This window comes from Schistocerca nitens, chromosome 2 (assembly GCF_023898315.1).
Source record: "Schistocerca nitens isolate TAMUIC-IGC-003100 chromosome 2, iqSchNite1.1, whole genome shotgun sequence".
Taxonomy (NCBI): Eukaryota; Metazoa; Arthropoda; class Insecta; order Orthoptera; family Acrididae; genus Schistocerca; species Schistocerca nitens.
Genome location: NC_064615.1, coordinates 392,161,233 through 392,186,223, shown reverse-complemented (window position 1 = coordinate 392,186,223; position 24,991 = coordinate 392,161,233). Strand labels below are relative to the sequence as shown.

Here is a 24,991-nt window from a genome sequence, read left to right as displayed (position 1 = left end):
AGATAGAGTAGTTTGTGCATATAAATATGATTCGAATGGATTCTATTTGATTGAGTATTCAATCAACCTAAAATCGATGTTGCTGCACTCTAAATTATTTATTTCCTATAATGCCACAAACATTGTCATCCCCTAACAAGAAAATATTATAAAAAATTCTGAATGGGTGAGTCTATAACTATACATTTTCCAATAAACAAAAAAGAAAAGCAATCTGAAACCATTTGCATGTTTATTTAAGTTTTCTGGTGTTTTTCTATTATTCAGCCTTACTAGAGTATTTAAGATGATCTATCAATACAGTAGCTAAAAGACGAAAATCTAAACTCTCGTTTTGTTATTATTATAAAGCTCTTTTTATGACAGTGAAATTGGAGTCAGGTTTATGATGTTATCTATACGCCTTGAAACTGTTTCCCCGTGGCGTACGATTCACGAGGACGTCCTTCCCAATATCCCCCAAATCTGGCTGTATTTACCTAGTCCCCAAATATCATCCAGCGCCGTCTGGAATCAGAGAGTCCTGCAAAAACACTTCTTCTGAGTCAAATCATGTAATGAGGTCGCATACACTCTTTTTTTTTTTTTTTTTTTTTTTTTTTTTTTTTTTTAAAAAAAGCGAGCCGGCGTTTACAATTCGACATACTTCTAAACTAACAACAAACCTCTCTGACCCTCGCATTATTGGCAAAGGTCTTGGCTCGGGCAATATTCTTATAAAAATAAAGTTTATTAAACATTACTTCTTTTTATTTTCTTATATTTTACAATACGTTTTACAACATAAAGTGAGTCGTCTTACTCAAGGGAATGAGACATTATGTAGTCCTATTGCCTAAGGTCATTTTCTATGCAGTTGTAATTCACCATGCTTGTGAACAGATGGCTTCTTACGGTTATGAAACTTTCTGGCAGATTAAAATTGTGTACCGGGCCGAGACTCGAACTCAGGACTTTTGTCTTTCACGGGCAAGTGCTCTACCAACTGAACTACCCAAGCACAACTCACAACTGCTCCTCAGAGCCTTAGTTTCACCAGTATCTCATTCTAAACTTCATTCTGGAAATCTTACAGTTACATTGCGACTCACTGTCGCATTCAGTTTAAGAAAAAAAGAAATAAAATTTGATTAAAAGTTGTGTTTGTATTTACTTTCAGCACAAGATGGTCGTGGATGATTACTATAGAATAAAATATGTTCAAATGCGTGTTAAATCTTATGGGACTTGCCGGCCGAAGTGGCCGTGCGGTTAAAGGCGCTGCAGTCTGGAACCGCAGGACCGCTAAGGTCGCAGGTTCGAATCCTGCCTCGGGCATGGATGTTTGTGATGTCCTTAGGTTAGTTAGGTTTAACTAGTTCTAAGTTCTAGGGGACTAATAACCTCAGCAGTTGAGTCCCATAGTGCTCAGAGCCATTTTTCTTATGGGACTTAACTGCTATGATCATCAGTCCCTAAGCTTACACACTACTTAACCTAAATTATCCTAAGGACAAACACACACACCCATGCCCGAGGGAGGACTCGAACTTCCGCCGGGACCAGCCGCACAGTCCATGACTGCAGCGTCCAAGACCGCTCGGCTAATCCCGCGCGGAACTATAGAATAGTGTTATTATTATTTTTGACATCGTATCTAAGGGCCGAGTTATGAAATACGTAAAACACTTGTTAGTATAGCGCAACGGTTAGGTATTTTGGCTTTACTTTATTACCACACTGCGTTGATGGTGTGCTGGAACAGTCTAACATACGTAAACAAGCGTTAAACTACAATGAGGAGACAAAGGTCAAGGGATACCTCCCAATATCGTGTCGGACCTCCTTTTGCCCCATATAGTACAGTAATTAGATGTGACATGGACTCAAAAAGTCGTTGCAAGTCCCCAACAGAAATATTGAGCCATGGCGCCGCTATAGCCGTCCACAATTGCGAAAGTGTTGCCGGTGCAGGATTTTGTGCACGAACTGGCCTCTCGATCTTGTCCCATAAATTTTCGATGGGATTCACGTTGGATGATCAGGGCGGCCAAATCGTTCGCGCGAATTGTCCAAAATGTTCTTCAGATCAATCGCGAACTATTGTGGCCCGTGACACGGTGCATTGACATCCATAAAAATTCCATCGTTATTTGTAAACACGAAGTACATGAACGAGTACAAATGGCCTCCAAGTAGCCGAACATAACTAGAGGACCAAGACCATTCCATGTATACACAGCCCACACCATTATGAAGCAACCAGCAGCTTGCAAACTGCCTTGGTGACAACTTTTGCCCATGGCTTCGTGGGGTCTGCGCAACACTCGAGCCCTACCATCAGCTCTTACCAACTGATATCGGGACTCATCAGACCAAGCCACGATTTTCCAGTTGTCTAGCGACCAACCAACATAGTCACGAACCCAGGAGAGGCGCTGCAGGCGATTTCGTGCTGTTAACAAAGGAACTCTCGTCGGCCGTCTTTTGCTATAGCCCGTTAACGTCAAATTTCGACGCACTGGCCTAACGGATACGTTCGTCGTACGTCCCACATTGATCTCTTCGGGGTTCTAGGCGCTGCAGTCCGGAACCGCGGGACTGCTACGGTCGCAGGTTCGAATCCTGCCTCGGGCATGGATGTGTGTGATGTCCTTAGGTTAGTTAGGTTTAAGTAGTTCTAAGTTCTAGGAGACTGATGACCTAAGATGTTCAGTCCCATAGTGCTCAGAGCCATTTGATCTCTTCGGTTATTTCACGCAGTGTTGCTTGTCTGTTAGCACTGACAACTCTACACAACGCCACTGCTTTAGGTCGTTAAGTGAAGGACTGTGGCCACTGCTTTGTCTGTGGTGAGAGGTAATGCCTGAAATTTGGTACTCTCGGCACACTCATCACATTTTGGATCTCGAAATACTGAATCCCCTAACGATTTCCGAAATGGAATGTCCCATGCGTCTAGCTGCAACCACCATTCCGTCGTGTCGCCGTAATCAAGTCGGAAACCTTTTCTCAAGAATCACCTTATCACAAATGACAGTTCCGTCAATGTATTGCCCTATTACACCTTATGTATGAGATGCTGTAGCCATCTGTATATGGTATAACGCCATCACCTCAACGTGTGGTACTGGGTTTATCCCCTATCGCTGCCATAATTATGCAGCACGAATACACACAGAATAGACTCCGCACGATTTGCGACATCAAATACCTCCTAGCGACGTTGCGTATTAGGAAAGAGCGTCCACACAGATATTCGCGCCCTGAAAAGTAGAGTGACGCTAGGAGAAAGGAGAATAACAAAATAACAAAACTTACAGGTACTCTCCATTAAATTTGTGCGATACCTTAGTGTCAAGACACGTTCATAGGATTTGTCGACCCGGAAAAAGCGTTCGACAATGTACAATTGTGCGAGATGTTCGAAATTCTTAAAAAAAAAAAAACAGAAGTAAGCTACAGGGAAATATGAATAACATACGGTACATATAAGACGCAAGAGGGGATAATAAGAATAGGAGACGAAGAACGAAGACCCAACAATAAAAAGGATGTAAGATAGGGATACAGTCTTTCGCTCCTCTCCTATTGTTCCATCTACACGTCGAAGAAGCAATAATAAAAATATAAGAAAGTTCAACAGTGGCCTTAATATTCAGGGTGAAATGATATCCCCGATAAGATTTGGTGATTACATTATTATCCTCACTGAACGTGAAGAAGAATTATAGGAGCTGTTGAACAGAATGAACAGTTTAGTAAGAACAGAATATGGATTGAGTGTAGACTGAAGAAAGAGGAAAGTAATGAGGAGAAGTAGAAAAAATATTAGAGACAAAGTTAAGGAATACTGGTACCTTGGCAGTAAAATAACACATGACTCATAAAACAAAGAGGGTATAAAAAGCAGGCTGGCAGAGGAAGAGAGGGGATTTCTGGCCAAGTGAAGTCCGCTGGTATCTAACAACGGCGTTAATTTGAGGAAGAAAAGTTCTGAACACAGCTTTGTGTGGCAGCAAATCATGGACTATGGGAAAACCGGAAAAGAAGAGAATCCGAGCGTTTGAGATGTGATGCTATGGAATAATGTTGAAAATTAGGTACATTGGTGAGTTAAGGAATGAGAAGGGTTTCCGCAGGATCGGCGAAGAAAGAAACATATGGAAAACACTGACAAGGAGAAGGGACAGGATCGTATGTCATGTGTTAAGGCATGAGAAAATTACTTCCGCGTTACTAGAGGAAGCTGTAGAGGGTAAAAACCGTAGAGGATGTCAGATGTTAGAATCCATCTAATGTGAGCTGAAGTGGTCGACATACGTGGGGAATTCGTGTTTGGCTGCGTCGGACCAATCAGAAAACTGACGAACCCAGAAAAAATTGTGTCTAATGACTTCTGAACATAAACGGTGACATCCTTAGTGATTAAAGTTACACAAACTGAGTTTTATAACATGAGGAACTAAATGTCAGAAATAAATATTTCCTACAAGTACGAGATACTGAATGAGCATGCGTGTGAGTTAAGCGTTTGCGAAGTGCTCACCTTTCTGCATCGGTGGTTGAGACGCTGCCTTGGAAAACAGTAGACAGTCGTCTGTGATGTGTCTACCGTGAATGCTTTTACTATAGGGTTAAAAAAGTCGTTGGTATATGAAGCCTCGGTAGGAGGTGGTAAGAAACCGTTCGTCAACGTCCTTGCTGCCTGTCTCATTGTACTACAATGGTGTTTGAGGGAGACAGTGGCGAAGTCTTTTGCGCGACTGTGAGGTATTCAGTGTGACTGGCGGTCGCCACTCTGAACAACGGCAATAACCATAAGTTTGTGCTGTAAGGTACAAGTTGTTTATGTGAATAATAAACCAAATAATCATTCCCGACCATTAGTATTAGTTCCTGCTCTCAAAATACCCACTTTAGAATCCTCTGTCATATGTTTAACTTTAGTCCTTAACACCTTGCATATTCGAAATTATGTTTTGTTACTGTACAGGAGGTATTCAGTTGAGCATTGTTTTCAGGCGCACTTTCTGACTCCTGCGACCCACTAACCAAGCAGTGCATCTGCAAACCAGGTGTCGGAGGCCTGAAGTGCGATCGCTGTGAATCGGGCTACTGGGGCCTTCCAAAGATAACGGAAGGCTACAACGGATGTACCCGTGAGTATAATTACAATGATAAAAAATCAGACTACTATATCTTCCCTTACATAGGAACTTAAGAAAGTGAGTTACACGTATTCTCAAACGCTAAGACCATTACGCAGCAAGAATGGCGCATATCAGAAGAGATGACGTTGACGATGTTTGGTTTCTGGATCGCTCAACTGCACGGTCATCAGCGCCTATACAAAGTTCCAGTTTTTACACAGTCCATTTTTTTCACAATCCAATATAGTCACTGTCACAAAAGATGATGATGATGATGATGATTCACTGACGAGGATAACACAAACACCTTCTCCCCGGGCAGAGAAAATCCTCAATCCGGCCGGGAATAGAACTCGCGACCCCGTCATTCAGATGTAGCAATGCCAGCCTCCAGACCACGCGCTGCAGGCAAAAACCGTCAGAAGAGACAACATGTCTCGGGTGTCTTGAAGACACAGTTCTGGTGCGGTACCGATAACAAGTGCGTCATAGTCTGCTCGTGAAATGGTGCGGCAACTGAAGATGTACTCCAAAATTGAAGTACGCGGAACTGTAAGAGTCCTATGTGCAAAACATCTAACTTGCACACAGATTCATCGTTAAATTCTCGCGGTATATGGACCAAATGCAATGTTACATACAGCAGTAATGAAATGGTGCCAACAATGTGATCATTGCCGCACAGACATGAGTGATGCTTGTCCACCATACAGTCCAGATCTTGCATCATACGATTTCCATCTTTTCGGTTATCTGAAAGGTGTGGGTGTGTCACACTACAAAACAAGAGATTGCCCAGGTAAACAGAACAATAGACCTTAATACTGACGCAGAGAACACACCCTAACGTTAGGTACTGAATAGTAGCTGATAAGCTGCTGGATGTGTTCAGCTGAAAGAGCGTCCTGATCTTTTAAGAAATTGAACCACTCGATAACAGTTCTTGAAGGTCCAGCTGCGTACACAGTTTATCAAAGTAAGGATACACTGCCATAAACCAGGTCTTGTGTCTGTTACAGCACTGATGTCTTTGCTCCGACTGGCAAGCGCTGTGCTTTGATGAATGGCACTTAGTGAACATCGAACACAACCCGTGGCTCTCTGCTGTGTGGTTGGTTGCTGGATCGTAAAGTGCCAGCAACCTATACCACATTCCTCTTTCCTATGGAGCAAATGGTGTAGCCATCTCGCTGTTTAGTTGGCAGCTGTGACATAGGGGACAGCTGAGGATGCAGCATCCCTTTTTCCTACGGAGGAAACAGAGCCATCTTGCTGTAGATGGCGGCTGTGACGCAGATGACAGCCACGAATGTGGCATCCCTTCTTCCTGAATGGAGAGACGGCAAAGCCATTGAGGAGAAGAACAACTTCCTGGAGCAAGAAGTTGTCCTCGTGTGGGATGGGAGACCCTGGATGGGAAGCAGGACTCAACTCTGGTGGCGTGAAGGTAGCCCCAAAGAGAGAGAGAATCCCTCCCTGCAGAAAACTGAGTGGAACAGACATGGAAAATAAGGTTCATGCAGGGTCGTCGTCAAAAGGAGGGTGACTGGGCCTCCGAAAGTGACGTGATGTGGCAAGGTCAGGCTGGCAGCAAAACTTCCATTACTAGTGAACCAGAGCACCAGTATACCTGGCGGTTCAAATGGGAAACTATTTTGCCTCTATAATACACTCCTGGAAATTGAAATAAGAACACCGTGAATTCATTGTCCAAGAAAGGGGAAACTTTATTGACACATTCCTGGGGTCAGATACATCACATGATCACACTGACAGAACCACAGGCACATAGACACAGGCAACAGAGCATGCACAATGTCGGCACTAGTACAGTGTATATCCACCTTTCGCAGCAATGCAGGCTGCTATTCTCCCATGGAGACGATCGTAGAGATGCTGGATGTAGTCCTGTGGAACGGCTTGCCATGCCATTTCCACCTGGCGCCTCAGTTGGACCAGCGTTCGTGCTGGACGTGCAGACCGCGTGAGACGACGCTTCATCCAGTCCCAAACATGCTCAATGGGGGACAGATCCGGAGATCTTGCTGGCCAGGGTAGTTGACTTACACCTTCTAGAGCACGTTGGGTGGCACGTGATACATGCGGACGTGCATTGTCCTGTTGGAACAGCAAGTTCCCTTGCCGGTCTAGGAATGGTAGAACGATGGGTTCGATGACGGTTTGGATGTACCGTGCACTATTCAGTGTCCCCTCGACGATCACCAGTGGTGTACGGCCAGTGTAGGAGATCGCTCCCCACACCATGATGCCGGGTGTTGGCCCTGTGTGCCTCGGTCGTATGCAGTCCTGATTGTGGCGCTCACCTGCACGGCGCCAGACACGCATACGACCATCATTGGCACCAAGGCAGAAGCGACTCTCATCGCTGAAGACGACACGTCTCCATTCGTCCCTCCATTCACGCCTGTCGCGACACCACTGGAGGCGGGCTGCACGATGTTGGGGCGTGAGCGGAAGACGGCCTAACGGTGTGCGGGACCGTAGCCCAGCTTCATGGAGACGGTTGCGAATGGTCCTCGCCGATACCCCAGGAGCAACAGTGTCCCTAATTCGCTGGGAAGTGGCGGTGCGGTCCCCTACGGCACTGCGTAGGATCCTACGGTCTTGGCGTGCATCCGTGCGTCGCTGCGGTCCGGTCCCAGGTCGACGGGCACGTGCACCTTCCGCCGACCACTGGCGACAACATCGATGTACTGTGGAGACCTCACGCCCCACGTGTTGAGCAATTCGGCGGTACGTCCACCCGGCCTCCCGCATGCCCACTATACGCCCTCGCTTATAGTCCGTCAACTGCACATACGGTTCGCGTCCACGCTGTCGCGGCATGCTACCAGTGTTAAAGACTGCGATGGAGCTCCGTATGCCACGGCAAACTGGCTGACACTGACGGCGGCGGTGCACAAATGCTGCGCAGCTAGCGCCATTCGACGGCCAACAGCGCGGTTCCTGGTGTGTCCGCTGTGCCGTGCGTGTGATCATTGCTTGTACAGCCCTCTCGCAAGTGTCCGGAGCAAGTATGGTGGGTCTGACACACCGGTGTCAATGTGTTCTTTTTTCCATTTCCAGGAGTGTATTTTACCCAACCGGATGTCATCTTCATTAAATCACGTGACAGAGCTGTGTATACTTGGGAAAGTATGGCTGTAGTTTTCCCATGCTGTCAAACTGAGACAGTATCAGAATAACAAGGTCGTGTTAACTTCCGTTACAAGGCCAGGTTAATTAGCCATCCAGACTGTTGCACCTGTAATCACTGAAAAGTTTATGCCATTCTTCAGCAACCATGTGCTTGTCTGATATCTATAGAGATACCGGTTTGACAAGGATGCACCTAGAGTCGAGGCTTCTCATTGTGGCAACGACAACAATGGAGTTGGTGTTTATTAATTCAGGATGAGCAAAAATTTCAAGAACCAGATATATTTACCTGCAATTCATTATCTTAGTAACCTCTGATGAAGCTTCTAGTGATGTAACAAAATATGGTGTCATGTTACATTTTAATATGTTAATACTAAATCTGAACATATTCTCATAATTGCAGCATGTGATTGCTCTGTCTACGGCTCTGTAAGAGAAGACTGTGAACAAATGACGGGTCGTTGCATGTGTAAAGCTGGTGTGCAGGGACAGAAGTGTACCATCTGCACGGGACTTAATATGATTCTCAGCCCCTCAGGCTGTACTGAAGGTAAGCCTTTCTACAATATTATATAAATTACATAATTTCAATTATGGCAAAAGAAATATTTATGGAACAATATTTAATACATACATTTTGTGTAATTTTTATGGTGCTCCACCATGTAGGCTTGAAGAATTTGTTTGTTTACTTAAAAAGTTCATTCTCAAAGCAACAAATCTGTAACTACATTTCAGCACTTAAATACAGAAAAAGTTTGATGTCTTACTACAAAATTAAATATAAAATGAGACAGTCAAAACAGTTCATAAGGATCTGGTCAACGGTGTTTCATTGGATTTCCATGAATAATTTGTATGCCACCGTAATCTACATAGTGATGACACAGCACAAACCCATTTCTCTTAGTAATTACTTATAAAAGCTGTTTAAATATTTGAGTGTGGCTTATCTTTGTAGAACAAACCATATACATTACACTCTGAGAAAATCCTTTTTGTCGTACAGCCGGCAGCTACCAATCACTGTGGCTCTGTCAGTAAGTACAATAGCCAAAAAATGCATATGTTTTTAAAAGGGCTTAACAACTCTGAAGATTCATATAGATTTATGATATGAATATAATAGAGGGAAACATTCCACGTGGGAAAAATATATCTATAAACAAAGATGATGTGACTTACCAAACGAAAGCGCTGGCAGGTTGATAGACACACAAACAAACACAAACATACACACAAAATTCAAGCTTTCGCAACCAACGGTTGCTTCATCAGGAAAGAGGGAGGGAGAGGGAAAGACGAAAGGATGTGGGTTTTAAGGGAGAGGGTAAGGAGTCATTCCAATCCCGGGAGCGGAAAGACTTACCTTAGGGGGGAAAAAGGACAGGTATACACTCGCATACACACACATATCCATCCGCACATGTCTGCTTGTGTCTGTGTATGTGCGGATGGATATGTGTGTGTATGCGAGTGTATACCTGTCCTTTTTTCCCCCTAAGGTAAGTCTTTCCGCTCCCGGGATTGGAATGACTCCTTACCCTCTCCCTTAAAACCCACATCCTTTCGTCTTTCCCTCTCCTTCCCTCTTTCCTGATGAAGCAACCGTTGGTTGCGAAAGCTTGAATTTTGTGTGTATGTTTGTGTTTGTTTGTGTGTCTATCAACCTGCCAGCGCTTTCGTTTGATAAGTCACATCATCTTTGTTTATAGATTCATATAGATTTATTCATATGACTTACAGACCTGGTTTTGGTCTTTTTTTACCTTGTGGCTAAATATGGGCACAGATCCCATTTTAATTCGATTTCTTGCTAAACTCACTGCAGGATGTTAGACGTAACTCGTTCAATCATGGCATAGAGTCTCCCTCTACTCTCTACTAGAGAAGCCAGCAAGGTTGGTACAAACGCAGTATCCTTGCTGAACCTCCATGCGAAAAAATCAAGAGGTATCTGGATGGTGAATGTGGCAGACATGCAAGTCATTTAGCTGGAAATCAGTTATTGGGAAATCCCAGATGTTGGTGATACAGTGCATCAGTCCGCCATCTTGCATTAAGTGTATGCTACTTTCTTGGTCAACCTTGTTAGTCAAAGTGATAAAAAAATTTCCAGCGTATCTAAATACACTATTGCATTGATTGTTTCCTCTAGAAAAAGAAATAATTGTATACTTTGCTCTTACTCAGTACACAAAAGTCTTAACTTTTAGGGTATTACAGACATGTTCAAGATTTGTGGTCTAGTTCGACTGTCCCAAGTTCTACAATTGTGTTTATCACCTCTTAAGTGAAAAGTTGACTCATACTAAAGATAAAGCTCCATTTTTCCAATGAAATCCTTGGCGGCACCATTACCATAGACCGACACCGTTGTTCCAGCCCGTTTCCCACAGCAAATTTATGCACCAAAATTACGTTTTTTGGAGAGAGCCCTAATGTGATGTGGCACTGGGCTGGGGGGGGGGGCGGGAGGGGGGGAGGGGGGGGAGGTTGAAATATGCAAGTATAAACATGATAATTACCAAATACAGCACATTAGCTACCAAAATACTGAAATCAAGTTGGTGACTACTCGATGTACTTCATGATGTGCTCAATAAGCAGAATTGACAGAGTTCGAATGCAAACGCTAAAACCGTAGTTCATCTGTGATTTACAGAAGTGTCTTTGTATTACTAGCTTCTTTAGTACTGGTGTGTGAAGGTTTATGTTTTGTTGGTGCTAGAAGTTTTTTACTTTGTGCAAAGTGTGTTTAATTCAAATAAAATGTTAATCACTCATAAACTGTGTACATACTTGTATTTCAAGAGGAATCGAACGTTCCCATAGTGCTAACCCCTTACTGAACTTTTAAAGTTGATATTCTAAGCTTGTTCACAGAGCAATGAACCTCACTAATAACACTGCAGTGAAAGGGAAGCACCAGGGTGTTGGCAGCTAGCAATGTTGTGCCTTCACCAGCTACATCGAAAAACAATAACGACGCAGGCAATGGCAACAGGAACAATAACATCAAACTTCTGACTTTTTGGCCCAACTATGTCTAACCTACGTTTACATGGACTGGTGTTGGACACGGAACAATTTTAAATTGGCTATAGCACAGATGGATTTGAGTGTTATACAGCAGTTGGATGATGGTTTCCACCCACAGCCATATACAGCTCATAAAGAGACAGTGATCCAACTTTTTATGTTGCCAACTGGATACGAAGATTAATGCAGAATATTCGACTACTTTGTCCACCTTCTAGGAGCTTCCTATTGATAACTTTGTATGCTAGGCAAATGTTATCACCATTTCATGTACCGGTATGTATAATAATTCTTGAGCAGCAGTTAAAGAGGTAACGGCAGGAGACCCCAAACTGCAAATTCAGCCACTTGCAGCGGTGGGCACATTGCTTTGCCACAAACCAGTGATCTCTATACAACCTGGATGCAGAAGTCATCTCTGTGTATAGAATTGCAGCGTGTCTGCAGATTCCTGTGCTTTGTATCGCCCGCCATCTTGCAGTTTGGAAAATAAATTTCCATTGGTCTGTACATGACAAAGAATTGGAGACTGATTTCTTGTTTCGAAGTTTATGTCGACATGTAATATAACAGACTGATGTGGGAGAGGAATCGAAAAATATTTCCTTTCACGTTCTAATGACATTTCCTAGCAGTCGTGTTGTAGTTTGGCAAGAAATGAAATGTGAACATCTATGGCTGGCATGATCGCTGACACACACACACACACACACACACACGTCGCAGTTTTCGACGCTGTAATAGCAAACGACAAAATTTTAAATGGTGCTGGTGTCAGAGACGCTTCAGTGAGACAGCTAGGTAGTACACAAAGCCAGCCTTCTACCAAAACGCAAACGACAAGTGCCAGTTGTTATGTGCACTCGTCCAAAACACTCAAAGTGCCTCAAGTGCAACAGAAATGCAGCAGTGTTTTCAGTTGCAGGCTAAACTAGACTATTTGTAATGAACAGAAAATTGGTGATCTATTCTTGATCGACACTGGATTGGAGATAAGTGTATATTCAAAGAGAATGAACACGGCTCAACCACAACAGTTCCACTTTTCACGGCTGCTAACAGTTCAGATACTGAGACATTTGGGATGACAGAGTTTACTTTAAAATTGGATGACAACTTCTGCTCTACTTGAATATTTATTATCAAGGACGTGAGTTGTCCATTACTGCAGACCAATTTTCTCCATCATTTCTCTGTGACGCGAGATCTATTAAACCATTGCTTAATTGAAGTGCCTCTTTCTCCTCTCCTTTCCATCATGTCAGGCCATGTATCACACAATGCTATGTACGAAGATTTGTGGGCTATACACATCCTCTGCACTGGCTGTAAGGTACCTGATGTCCCAACCTACTTGAGAACACTTCTCATTCTTCATCGCCTGCATGCATGGAAGTGTCATAGTTGAGAGAAACGTGCAATGTACTTAAATCAAAGACATGTGGTGTCAATATATTATGTAATGAGGAACTATTCACTATAGCGGTGTTAGAAGGTAGCAATTCTGAACTAAAGAGAATTCCCAGCGCTAGCGGACCCTGTACAGATGAAGAACAAAACTGCCATTCAACTCAACAGTATATCCAAGCACCAACAGGACAACCAATGGTCATCAGACCTTGACAGTTACCTCCTGGTCAGTTACATGCTGCACAAACTCAGTTCGAGAAGATGAATTCTGACACAACCGTGACAAGATCTCACAGTGCATGGGTATCACCTCTTAGATGGTAAGGAAGACAGATGGCTCATGGAGAATGTGTGGTGATAATACAGGCTAGAATGCTCACACAGTTCCAGACAGATACCCAGTTCCTAACATTGCCAACTTTAACAACAGTGTTTGCTTGTTTTCTGAGTGCAATAGATTTTGCAAACGCTTTCTCACAAATCCCATGGCAAGAAACGATAAGCATAAAACTGAATGACTGCCCCTGTGAGCTCTTCAAACATAATACAATGCCTTTTGGACTATGAAATGCTTCCCAAACTTGACAGTGTTTCAGGTATGACGAGCTGCATAGGTTTCCATTTGTTCTGTTACATGGGTGACATCTTGGTATTGTCTATTGTCTAAAACAAAAATATTAACATCTCAGGCATTTATGTGTGCTGTTCAAACTGTTGTAGTGCTTTGGGGACAATTGAGAAAAATGTGTTTTTGCGAAGGAAGAGGTACAGTTTCTAGGCTACATAGTATCTTGCACAAGTATTTCACCTCTCTGTAAGAAGGTCGACGGTATTGTGCAGATGCCTCTGCACCCAAGACTTAAAGGCCTTAGACGATTCCTCGTAATGTTGAACTATTGTCGCTGACACTAGGCACATTTAGCTGAGATACAAGAACCAATAAACAAAATGCTAACAGCCAAAAACACATCTGGCAGCAAAAAGATATCTTGGCGTGGTGAAGCTCAAAATGCTTTTTAAGACCTAAAAATGGCATTAGGTAATGCTACATTGTTGGCACACCGTTTCTGGCATTCCCACTGCTTTGATGGTTCACACAAAACAAACAGCCCTGGGTGCTATATTGGAATAGTATCTGGCAGCCTCTGGCTTTCTTTTCAAAAAAAGTATCTACTGAGCAATGACAGTAGAGCACCATTAAGAGGGAACTCTTCGCTATGTATTTGGCTGTAAAACGTTATGAGCAGTGGCTGGAGGGAGATGTTTTTAAAATTTTTACTGATCACAAGCCTTTCACATTCATATTCCAGTGTGAGATGGAAATTGAATTCACCACGACAGTGTACACATGCCAAGTTCATAGCTCAATTCACAAGAGACATCCAGCACATTGCTGGTCAAGATGATATTGTGGCTGACTGATTGTCTCAAAACTGTGTGGCTGTCACTCTATTGACTGGGAGGCAGTGTCAGCAGTGCAAGAGACAGATACTTCCCTTGTACGCTGGCATGTGAATCATGAAATTGACAAACTTACATCTTGAGCGCTGGCCAAAGCACAGTATGAGTCAATGGGTACAGTGCAGCATTTCGAACAAGATACACCCATTCGTTCACAATTTATGACACCCAAACTTCTGCTAAACCAGTATCAGACAAACTGGTTTGGCCAGAAATGCAAACAGATTTTCGGCGCTGGGCATAGTGTTGCAGGAAGTGTCAAAGTTACAGGATTTCAATACATGTATTTGCCCCCATACACTCTGCTCCCACACCTTCACGAAGATTCTTACATTTCTGTATTGGTATTGTGGGTCCTCTCTCCCCTCCATTGGATTTCGCTTTTTGACTACTTTTTTTCTTTTTTTTTTTTTTTTTGGTCATCAGTCTACTGACTGATTTGATGCGGCCCGCCACGAATTCCTTTCCTGTGCTAACCTCTTCATCTCAGAGTAGCACTTGCAACCTACGTTCTCAATTATTTGCTTGACGTATTCCAATCTCTGTCTTCCTCTACAGTTTTTGCCCTCTACAGCTCCCTCTAGTACCATGGAAGTCATTCCCTCATGTCTTAGCAGATGTCCTATCATCCTGTCCCTTCTCCTTATCAGTGTTTTCCACACATTCCTTTCCTCTCCGATTCTGCACAGAACCTCCTCATTCCTTACCTTATCAGTCCACCTAATTTTCAACATTCGTCTATAGCACCACATCTCAAATGCTTCGATTCTCTTCTGTTCCGGTTTTCCCACAATCCATGTTTCACTACCATACAATGCTGTACTCCAGACGTACATCCTCAGAAATTTCTTCCTCAAATTAAGGCCGGTATTTGATATTAGTAGACTTATCTTGGCCAGAAATGCCTTTTTTGCCATAGCGAGTCTGCTTTTGATGTCCTCCTTGCTCCGTCCGTCATTTGTTATTTTACTGCCTAGGTAGCAGAATTCCTTAACTTCATTGACTTCGTGACCATCAATCCTGCTGTTAAGTTTCTCGCTGTTCTCATTTCTATTACTTCTCATTACCTTCGTCTTTCTCCGATTTACTCTCAAACCATACTGTGTACTCATTAGACTGTTCATTCCGTTCAGCAGATCATTTAATTCTTCTTCACTTTCACTCAGGATAGCAATGTCATCAGCGAATCGTATCATTGATATCCTTTCACCTTGTGTTTTAATTCCACTCCTGAACCTTTCTTTTATTTCCATCATTGCTTCCTCGATTTACAGATTGAAGAGTAGGGGCGAAAGGCTACAGCCTTGTCTTACACCCTTCTTAATTCGAGTGCTTCGTTCTTGATCGTCCACTATTATTATTATTCCCTCTTGGTTGTTGTACATATTGTATATGACCCGTCTCTCCCTATAGCTTACCCCTACTTTTTTCAGAATCACGAACAGCTTGCACCATTTTATATTGTCGAACGCTTTTTCCAGGTCGACAAATCCTATGAAAGTGTCTTGATTTTTCTTTAGCCTTGCTTCCATTATTAGCCGTAACGTCAGAATTGCCGCTATGGTAGGTATATTCACTAGGTGGCTTGAGGCCCTGCCAGTATCTGATTTTTCTGCAGTCTCTGTCACCTAAGCCTTCCTAAATTTCTGGTTCTTGAGATTTGGCATTCTACAAGTTATTTCCACAGATACAGGTAGACAATTTGAGTACCAGATATTTTAAGAGCTCATGAGAACATGTGCGGTTGCAAACATATTCGAACCACGAGCTACCATTCCACTTCGGCACCACATACTGAAAACAGCCTTGGCCTACCATACAAGGGCCTGGTCAGTCATACTGTCTTTAGTACTGTTAGGGCTACACACTGTCCTGAAAGAGGACTTGGGCTGCCTACTGACTCAGCCAGTCTATGGTGATCAGTTAAAGGTTCTGGGCGAATTTGTCTCACTCATGCCTGAGACTATGCTACCAGTGGGAGAGTCACGTGCTTTATTGCACAGACTGCTCTAGACATGCGTCATCTCTTGCCAAAGAACCCAGTTCGACATGCTGACAGACCATTTTCTTTTACAGTGATTTATTCAGATGTGATTTTCTGTGGCTGAGGGATGACAAGTTAAAACATCACTCTCTCTCCACAATGTACAGGCCCCTTTAATGTCACACAATACACATATATAACATTCATGATAGAGAAAAATGGAAAACAATCTACTGTATCAGTTGAGTGTCTCAAGTCTGCTTACACAGAAGACACTTTGTCTACATCAGTTAGTGAGGCAATCAGACCCATACCTCGGTCACATAATTTAATGCACAGGGCATCAGGAATGAGGCTGTTCCAGATAGTTCTGAAAACCAGTTAATATACATGTGGACTAGCAGACAGGTAACTTGTAAATACCCACTGGTAGAGGAGCTCCTGGGTTTTCTAATTCTGTCAATTTAAGGAGGATTTGTATGGGTCAAATTTTTGATGTTTTGGAAGACCTTCCAAGCCACAGCTCTCCAAAAAGAGGGTGGCTGATATAGCGACATCAATAAGTAGAATCAACAGAGGTCAAATGCAAATGTTAAAATAGTGATTCATCCATCATAAGCAGAACTGTCTCCATCTTTGTATTACTAGCTTCTTTATTACTAGTGTGTGAAGCTTAATGTTTTGTTGTGTGGTAGAAGTGTTCCACTTTCTGCAAAGTGTATTTATTACAAATAAAGTGTTAATCGCTTATAAACCACATACATACTTGGAATCAAACAGTCCTACAATTTCTGCCAGCCAGTCATAATACAGGGCATGTCATCTCATTGGTCATTCACAGCATGATATAGTCAATCACAACATGAGTTTTTGTTCATGTGAACACACAAACACCATGAAAAACACTAAGTAAGCACCACTAATTAAATTGGAATGGTTAGTGTCTCAAATTGAAATACAAACAGTGTAGTAACAAGGAAAGATAGTCCTTCACATGTAATGTTGAGGAAAACGGAGGCACCTGTTTCCATGAGAGACAACAGAATTATAATTGCTGGTCAGGCCCGCAGCACTCTGCAAAGGAACTGTGGCAGAACTGCCAGAAAATATTAATATCTTTGCTTTTTTGTACTTCGTTTTACTTTACTTTGGTTGTTGACTAGTTGGTCTGAGACATTCGTCATGACTGTTACCGTGATTGTCGAAATCTATTTCTTTGTGTTTTGATTTATCGTGTACCAATAAAATGTTACGTAGTGAAATTAAATGGTGTTTTCTGTGTTATAAGTATAACACTCGCCATACTGGTGACCTCCGACGCGTAACATACGTCCGCTTCGACAATGTGGCCGTTTACATCTCCACATTGCTCACCTTCCGCTCCCTTCGGACTACAACATGATACTAATGGTGCCTCTACACTGCCTTTCCACGGTTTCCTACGCACAACGCCACCAACAACTGGAATAAAATTGGAAGATACGTACAACGCCGTGGAGTTTTCTCCGTCATCAACAATGCCGTTGTGGACTCGTTCAACATCGTCAGTGTTGTCACCTGCTATGAAATCTTTCTCTACGTTCGTCTATAACAAACCAATCATGAGTGCTGCGTCTAAATTTGTGACTCACAGTGCGTCGTATGTAGCTACAACCTCTTGTGACATGTAGTGTGCAACAGTGCCCCAACACTATGAACCTCACAGACTTTTCGAGCCCACATCACTTGTAGCTCCCCATATATTGCTGATAAATCGGTTTTGGACAAATTCTCACTACAGAAACAGATGGGTACAAATTTCAGTGACAACAATTACTCGTTGGACAGTCGTCCCGCCCCGATTGTTTCCGCAGCCCCGGCTGCGCCCGCCGCGCCTCCCGTGTTTAAACCGGCAGCCGCGAGTGACAGCTTCTTAAACACTCCGCCACTCCCGTCCGCTGTGCTATCAAATCTGTTACATCCGCAACACAAGAGCGAGAAAATTCCTAAATTACCAAGGTTCACGATGGACAATCCGCATACGTGGTTTATTTTGGCAGAGACTATATTCACCGCCCTAAACATTGATTCAGACAGTGCTAAATTTATTGCGCTTATTAATGCCCTAGAGGACCACGCTGAGTGGGTACAAGACTTAGTGCTGTCGGGGGCCCCCGCAAATCGTTACGCACTGGCAAAACAACAGATCTGCGAACGTCTAGCTAAGACTACGCAAGAGTCTGTTTTATACATACTGCGAGATGTACATCTCAAAGACTCGACTCCTTCACAACTGTGGCGACGTATCAGAGCAGTCTTCGATAGCAAAACTATGCCAGATGAAGCTTTACTTTCTTTCTGGGTTGCAAAGCTGCCGCAAGCTATCCAACTGCAGCTCCTATCACACGACCAGGAACCTCTACAAGCGAAATTATTGCTGGCCGACGCCGCATATAAGATAATCAACAGAAGAAAGTTATCTACGTGTGTCCCCCTCGATATTACGCCTCCCCCGTGTGGCAGAGGCCGATCTTTCCAAAACAACAGACAGAATACACTGGCTGAGCACCAGATTCCACACCGTCCTTCACCATCCCATACCACAGCTTCAAGTGACGTCCTTCACCCGGTAACAGCACAGGATCAGCAAGTTTATCCTCTCTGCTGGTATCACTCCGTTTACGGTAATACAGCCAGGAATTGCCGCTCACCCTGTGCAATGCGCCCAAACACGCACGGCGGACCGCTGTAGGCGCACCGGTCCGCACTGTGACGTCAAGTCGCCTAACAGATCACAGGCTGGTACTTCCGAATTATTCTCTCGGACGTTTGTATATCCAGGATATAGCTTCTCAGAAATGGTTTTAGTGGAGACTGGTGCCGATGTGAGCCTCATTCCACGTTCAATGGTCACTTGGACAATCAAGCATTCGCCTCACCAAATCAGAGCAGCCAACAATTCCTCACTAAAAGTTTATGGTGCAACGCAACTTCGCATTTACTTCGATGATATAATTATGAATGGACATTTCCGGTAGTAGAAATCGACGAGCCAGTATTAGGATTGGACTTATTAACTGCTCATAACCTTTCTTTGGACTTAATTACACCTGCCCTCTGCTCAGTGGATTTTAAACAAAAATTTTCGGCGAGATTTTCCCCATCCACGCCGACAGAATGCAGCTCGAATACGTCCTGTCAACAAGACAAAAGAGACAGTTTCTATTCTATCTGAGGAGGTCAAAGCTGCCGTAGTGAACTTAGTTACGCAACGCCTTGAAATCGACCAACTGTCTGAAGACAATGCAAGGCTACTACAACGTTGTGATGCCCTGACTGATGAATTGCGCGGGTTTAGAGAGCAGATCAAAATTAAAAGTAATAACACGCACGAAACTACACGGGACCTGCATACCGCACCGCTGTTTATACGCGGCCACAGCAGCGCCTGCAACGACCCGGACAGCTAAGACGGCAACCCGCCCAGCAACCCCCCACCCTGCGCTTCACCTTCCGCCTCTCATCAAAACACAGAGGGGACAGCTGTTACAGGCGACGCCGCGCATGCGCGCACAACGATTCCTTCGTGCAGTGACACTATAGTCAATGGAACCCTGCCAGCTGTTGCACAGCGCAGCTCCGCGGACAACACTGCAGCTTTCACTGAACTACCGTTCAATGATAATGTGTTTCAGGTTAGTTCCCTTTCATACTTACCGCGCACCGACGATAACATCGCGCCTTCCTGCGTCCTTCCACGTATTTCGGCCACACCTATTCACAAAATCAAGGCCATTACTACGGGCGTCTGTCACCGGCTTAACACAACTGAGGGACCGCCTGTCCGTTCTCGCCCCCGTCGCCTCAATGCAAAAAAACTTACCGCTGCCAAAGAATGTATTAATGAACTTTTGCGCTTGGGTATAGTCCGCCCCTCGGACAATGCGTGGTCTTCCCCAATACATGTCGTTCCCAAAAAGGACAATTCCTTTCGACTCTGTGGAGACTATAGGCGATTGAACGCCAGAACAATACTTGATAACTACCCTGTCCCACACCTCCACGACTTTTCACAATACATGTTCGGTGCCAACTTTTTCTCTGTGTTAGACTGCAAAAAGGCATACCATCAGATTCCGATGCACCCAGAAGATATCCCCAAAACCGCTATCATCACCCCATTTGGACTATATGAATATTTGTTTATGCCTTATGGATTGAAGAATGCCGCTCAGACCTGGCAAAGATTCATTGACACCATTCTACGTGGCCTTAATTTTTGCTATGCCTACCTAGACGACATTATTATTTTCTCCACAACTGCAGAGGAACACAAACAACACCTCCAACAGGTTTTTGATAGATTGGCACGACAAAAAAATGGCACTGAGCACTATGGGACTTAACATCTGTGGTCATCAGTCCCCTAGAACTTAGAACCACTTAAACCTAACTAACCTAAGGACATCACACACATCCATGCCCGAGGCAGGATTCGAACCTGCGACCGTAGCAGTCGCGCGGCTCCGGACTGAGCGCCTAGAACCGCTAGACCACCGCGGCCGGCATTGGCACGACACGGAGTCGAGATTAATCATGACAAATCCCAACTGGAGAAGCCAGAGGTTATTTTCCTGGGACATTTGGTCAATAATGAGGGCATTCGTCCCACCTCAGATAGAGTACAACAAATACTTGACCTTCCCCTCCCTCAAACCTATAAAGAGTTACGTAGATACCTCGGAATGGTAAATTTTTTTAGACTCCACATTCCACGTGCGGCATCTCTTCAAGCGCCTCTCACTGAGGCCTTAAAGGGAAAGAATACCATAGGCGACAGACACATAGAATGGGATCAGACCATGCAGCCAGCCTTCGACTCTCTTAAGTACACCTTAGTGAATGCTATTCCCCTGTCTCACCCTCACCCTGACGCCTCCCTGACAATAACCACAGACGCTAGCGATAATGCCATTTGCGCAGTTTTGCAACAGACCCTACCAACAGGTACTACAATCCCTGCGTTTCTTTTCAAAAAAGCTCACCGAAACGCAAAGAAAGTGGTCCACATTTGATCGCGAACTTTACGCCATTTATGAGGCCGTAAAGTACTTTCGTACAGATATTGAAGCCCGACTTGTGACAGTTTACACAGATCACAAGCCCCTTGTCGAGGCTCTCCGCAAACCAGCATTAGATGTACTACCCAGAAGGTTCCGCCATATGGATTTAGTATTACAATATGTTTCAGACTTTCAATATATCAGGGGTAATGACAATGTTGCAGCAGACTACCTGTCACGCCTGTCCTCCCTGAAGACAGCTATTGATCCTCACCGCTTACACGAGCTCTAGCTATCCGACCCAGAGATACAGCACCTTCTCTCTGACTCTGATATTTCCTTACAAATTGCTCTACTTCCCTTCCCTAATGATGATTGCTCTTTGTATTGTGACATTAAAACAGGTCATCCTCGTCCTATAGTCCCTAAAGCTCTTAGGAAAGACGTTTTCGACACAATCTCGCTCACCCGAGCATTCGCGCGACTACGTGCCTCATTACAGACAGATACGTTTGGCCTAATGTAAAAAGACATTGTAATCGGTGGGCGAGAGCATGCATACCCTGCCAGAGAGCCAAAATACACAAACATACTAAGCCCCCGTTAGGCAAATTTACTGTGCCCTCAGGTAGATTCCGTCATGTCCACTTGGACATTGTCGGTCCGTTACCGATATCTAACAATTTCCGTTACTTACTGACCATGATAGATCGTACCACACGTTGGGCCGAGGCTATCCCCATCGCAGACATTACGGCCGAGACTGTAGCTAACGCTTTTGTCCACCATTGGCTTTCTCGTTTTGGTTGCCCTACTTCACTTACCACAGGCCAGGGGAGACAATTTGAATCTAATCCATTTTATCGCCTCTGTCAGCTGTGTGGTATCAACAAATTCAGAACTACAGCCTATCACCCGCAATCTAACGGCCTAATAGAACGATGGCACCGTACCCTGAAGGTTGCTTTCATGTGTCATTCTTCCTCTTGGACTGAGGCACTCCCCTGGGTCCTTTTAGAGTTGAGGACGGTTTTCAAAGAAGACCTTAAAGCGTCAGTTGCTGACATGGTATACGGAGAAAACCTCGCACTTCCGGCGAATTTTCTTGATGATCCTCCTCCACTTCCCGAGGATCAACTTCCCGAGTTGGTACGACAGGTTCGACAGCATACACCAAGTTACATTTTCCGCAACCTCGATCGCATGCTATCCCTTCGGTTTTCATTCACCCACACCTCAGTTCTTGTAACTATGTGATGCTTAGAGAAGACGCCGTGCTTCCACCCCTTGCTCCACCCTACACTGGCCCATTCCGGGACCTGTCACGCTCTGAAAATACTTATACGAACCTCTTTAAGAACAAACCATCTGTCGTGTCCATTGAGCGATTGAAACCAGCATGGATCCTTAACGACACCGACATACACGATAATGCATCTGTTTTGCAAGAAACTTCAGAGGCCTATCCTAACCCTTCTCCACAAGCTAATCAAACACACTCTCCAAGTCAAGGCCCCCCTCTTCTGTACTTCACGCCTCTGAGTGCCAGCAGTAATGAACTAGTGTTTCAAGTGAACTTGAGTGACTATGATGACTATAAAAATACAAATTGTGGACACTTTTCTTTTTTTATTTGAAATTTAAAACAATTCTGTGCCATCTGACCAGAAAGACATTAAGCTATTACAGTGCTTCAGTGTGGCTCCTGGTACTTCACAAAATGACATTTCAGCCTATGTAGACTCCAATAATGTTTTATTTATAAGAGTAACCCCCCCCCCTTCTCCTTCATCTTCCCCGAATCCTCCTACCCCTATTGCCATCACCCGTGCTGGCCACACCGTACGGCCACCTCTCAGACTTCAAGATTATGTCATGCCTTACATGTTTACCCTCCCTTTATCACTCCTCCTATGCGCTCCTCGGGGGGGGGGGGGGGGGGTCTCTGTGGCAGAACTGCCAGAAAATATTAATATCTTTGCTTTTTTGTACTTCGTTTTACTTTACTTTGGTTGTTGACTAGTTGGTCTGAGACATTCGTCATGACTGTTACCGTGATTGTCGAAATCTATTTCTTTGTGTTTTGATTTATCGTGTGCCAATAAAATATTACGTAGTGAAATTAAATGGTGTTTTCTGTGTTATAAGTATAACACTCGCCATAGAACTATTGCGCATAGTTTTGCTTGACAGGTAAAGTTGACACGTAAATGTTGACTCTTTGTGCCATATTATGGGATGGCACCTCTGATGTAACATCATATTCCCTCCACATTCTGTATGTGAATGGAACAATCTGCCAGATCTATGAAGTTCACACTTGCTGCACTTTAAGTGCTGTAAATATTCAGTATCTATAGTATCATATGACTTGCAGCCGTCACTTATGATCGTTGTCCCTGGAGAATTTTTTCTTTTATTATCCTCATGCAGTCTTCCTTAGATCATTCTTCAACAGCTCACAGAAGACCTTTTCTGGTCCTCAGTGGAATCCAATCCTCACTGAAATCCATTGAACAACTTATCTCCAATGATTTTACAGCCTATGCTGTGTTTCCTTTTCCCAAAGTTCACCTCTCCTCTTTTAGTGATGACTCCTGTTGTGAATTGTTAATTATCCACTCAACACACACTTCAGGACAGAAATAAGCCTACTCAGCCACCATATGCTTAGAAAACCTGAAATTTATGATAAGTCTTTCCATGTTTAGAAAGCATATGGAGAACTACATAGTCCAGAAGTCGGGGATTTTCTTATCATTTGTGAATTACAGAACCAAGTACCAGTCTGTGTACTCTGCTTGAAAATGGGCTGCATATTGACCCTGTGACTACTACTCTTCTGCAGGTTTTGTCGGTGCCAACAACAGAATATTTCTTCATTCAACATGAAGGCAGCTGTAGTACAGTATTTTGGCTAGTCTGTTGTTTGTGGAAGGATATTATAGTCTACCATCCATGACCATAAGCTGGCTTACCCAAGCTGCACTCCATTTTGACTAATAAACGGTAGGCCTAAGCATTACAGTCACAACACAACCTTTATTTCTTTGTTCCTTTGTTTCTTTCATTGTTTCACAATGTAATATATGTATATAATTCACAATGATACATTATTGTATATTTAGTTTCATACACTTTCATTTGACTCACAGCAGCTACAGCTGCGCTCTTTGATCCCAGTCAATAATGCCTTCAGAAATTGTGATGTATTCAGAATAAAAACAGCCAAATATTTGTGACAACCAAAATTATATTTGAAGGCATAACATTACTTGTTACTACTCTGTTTGTATATTAATTCCTGTGTGTGTGTGGTGAAAAAATGATGTTTCAATTGCCTGACTAGCTCACATGTCCTAGGCTCCCTGCGACTGGCTTATTAAATCATGTTTCTTGTGCTTGCTGTTATTAGCTGACAGAAACAAAATAAGCAGTCACTATCTCTATTTCAATATTTCCAAATATGTTGTTGTGGTCTTCAGTCCTGAGACTGGTTTGATGCAGCTCTCCATGCTACTCTATCCTGCGCAAGCTTCTTCATCTCCCAGTACCTACTGCAGCCTACATCCTTCTGAATCTGCTTAGTGTATTCATCTCTTGGTCTCCCCCTACGATTTTTACCCTCCACGCTGCCCTCCAATGCTAAATTTGTGATCCCTTGATGCCTCAAAACATGTCCTACCAACCGATCCCTTCTTCTAGTCAAGTTGTGCCACAAACTTCTCTTATCCCCAATCCTATTCAATACCTCCTCA

The 24,991-nt window shown here is 43.6% G+C and overlaps 1 protein-coding gene across 1 annotated transcript in view; it reads left to right on the top strand.

Moving 5' to 3' along the window:
• The window catches only part of LOC126235046 (agrin-like), a 232,895-nt gene that overhangs the window by 145,316 nt on the left and 62,588 nt on the right, over positions 1-24,991 (top strand). Inside the window, exons 9-10 of the mRNA XM_049943782.1 lie at positions 5,004-5,141; positions 8,698-8,844. Coding sequence (XP_049799739.1) covers positions 5,004-5,141; positions 8,698-8,844 — 285 coding nt within the window. The remainder of the gene's footprint in view (positions 1-5,003; positions 5,142-8,697; positions 8,845-24,991) is intronic.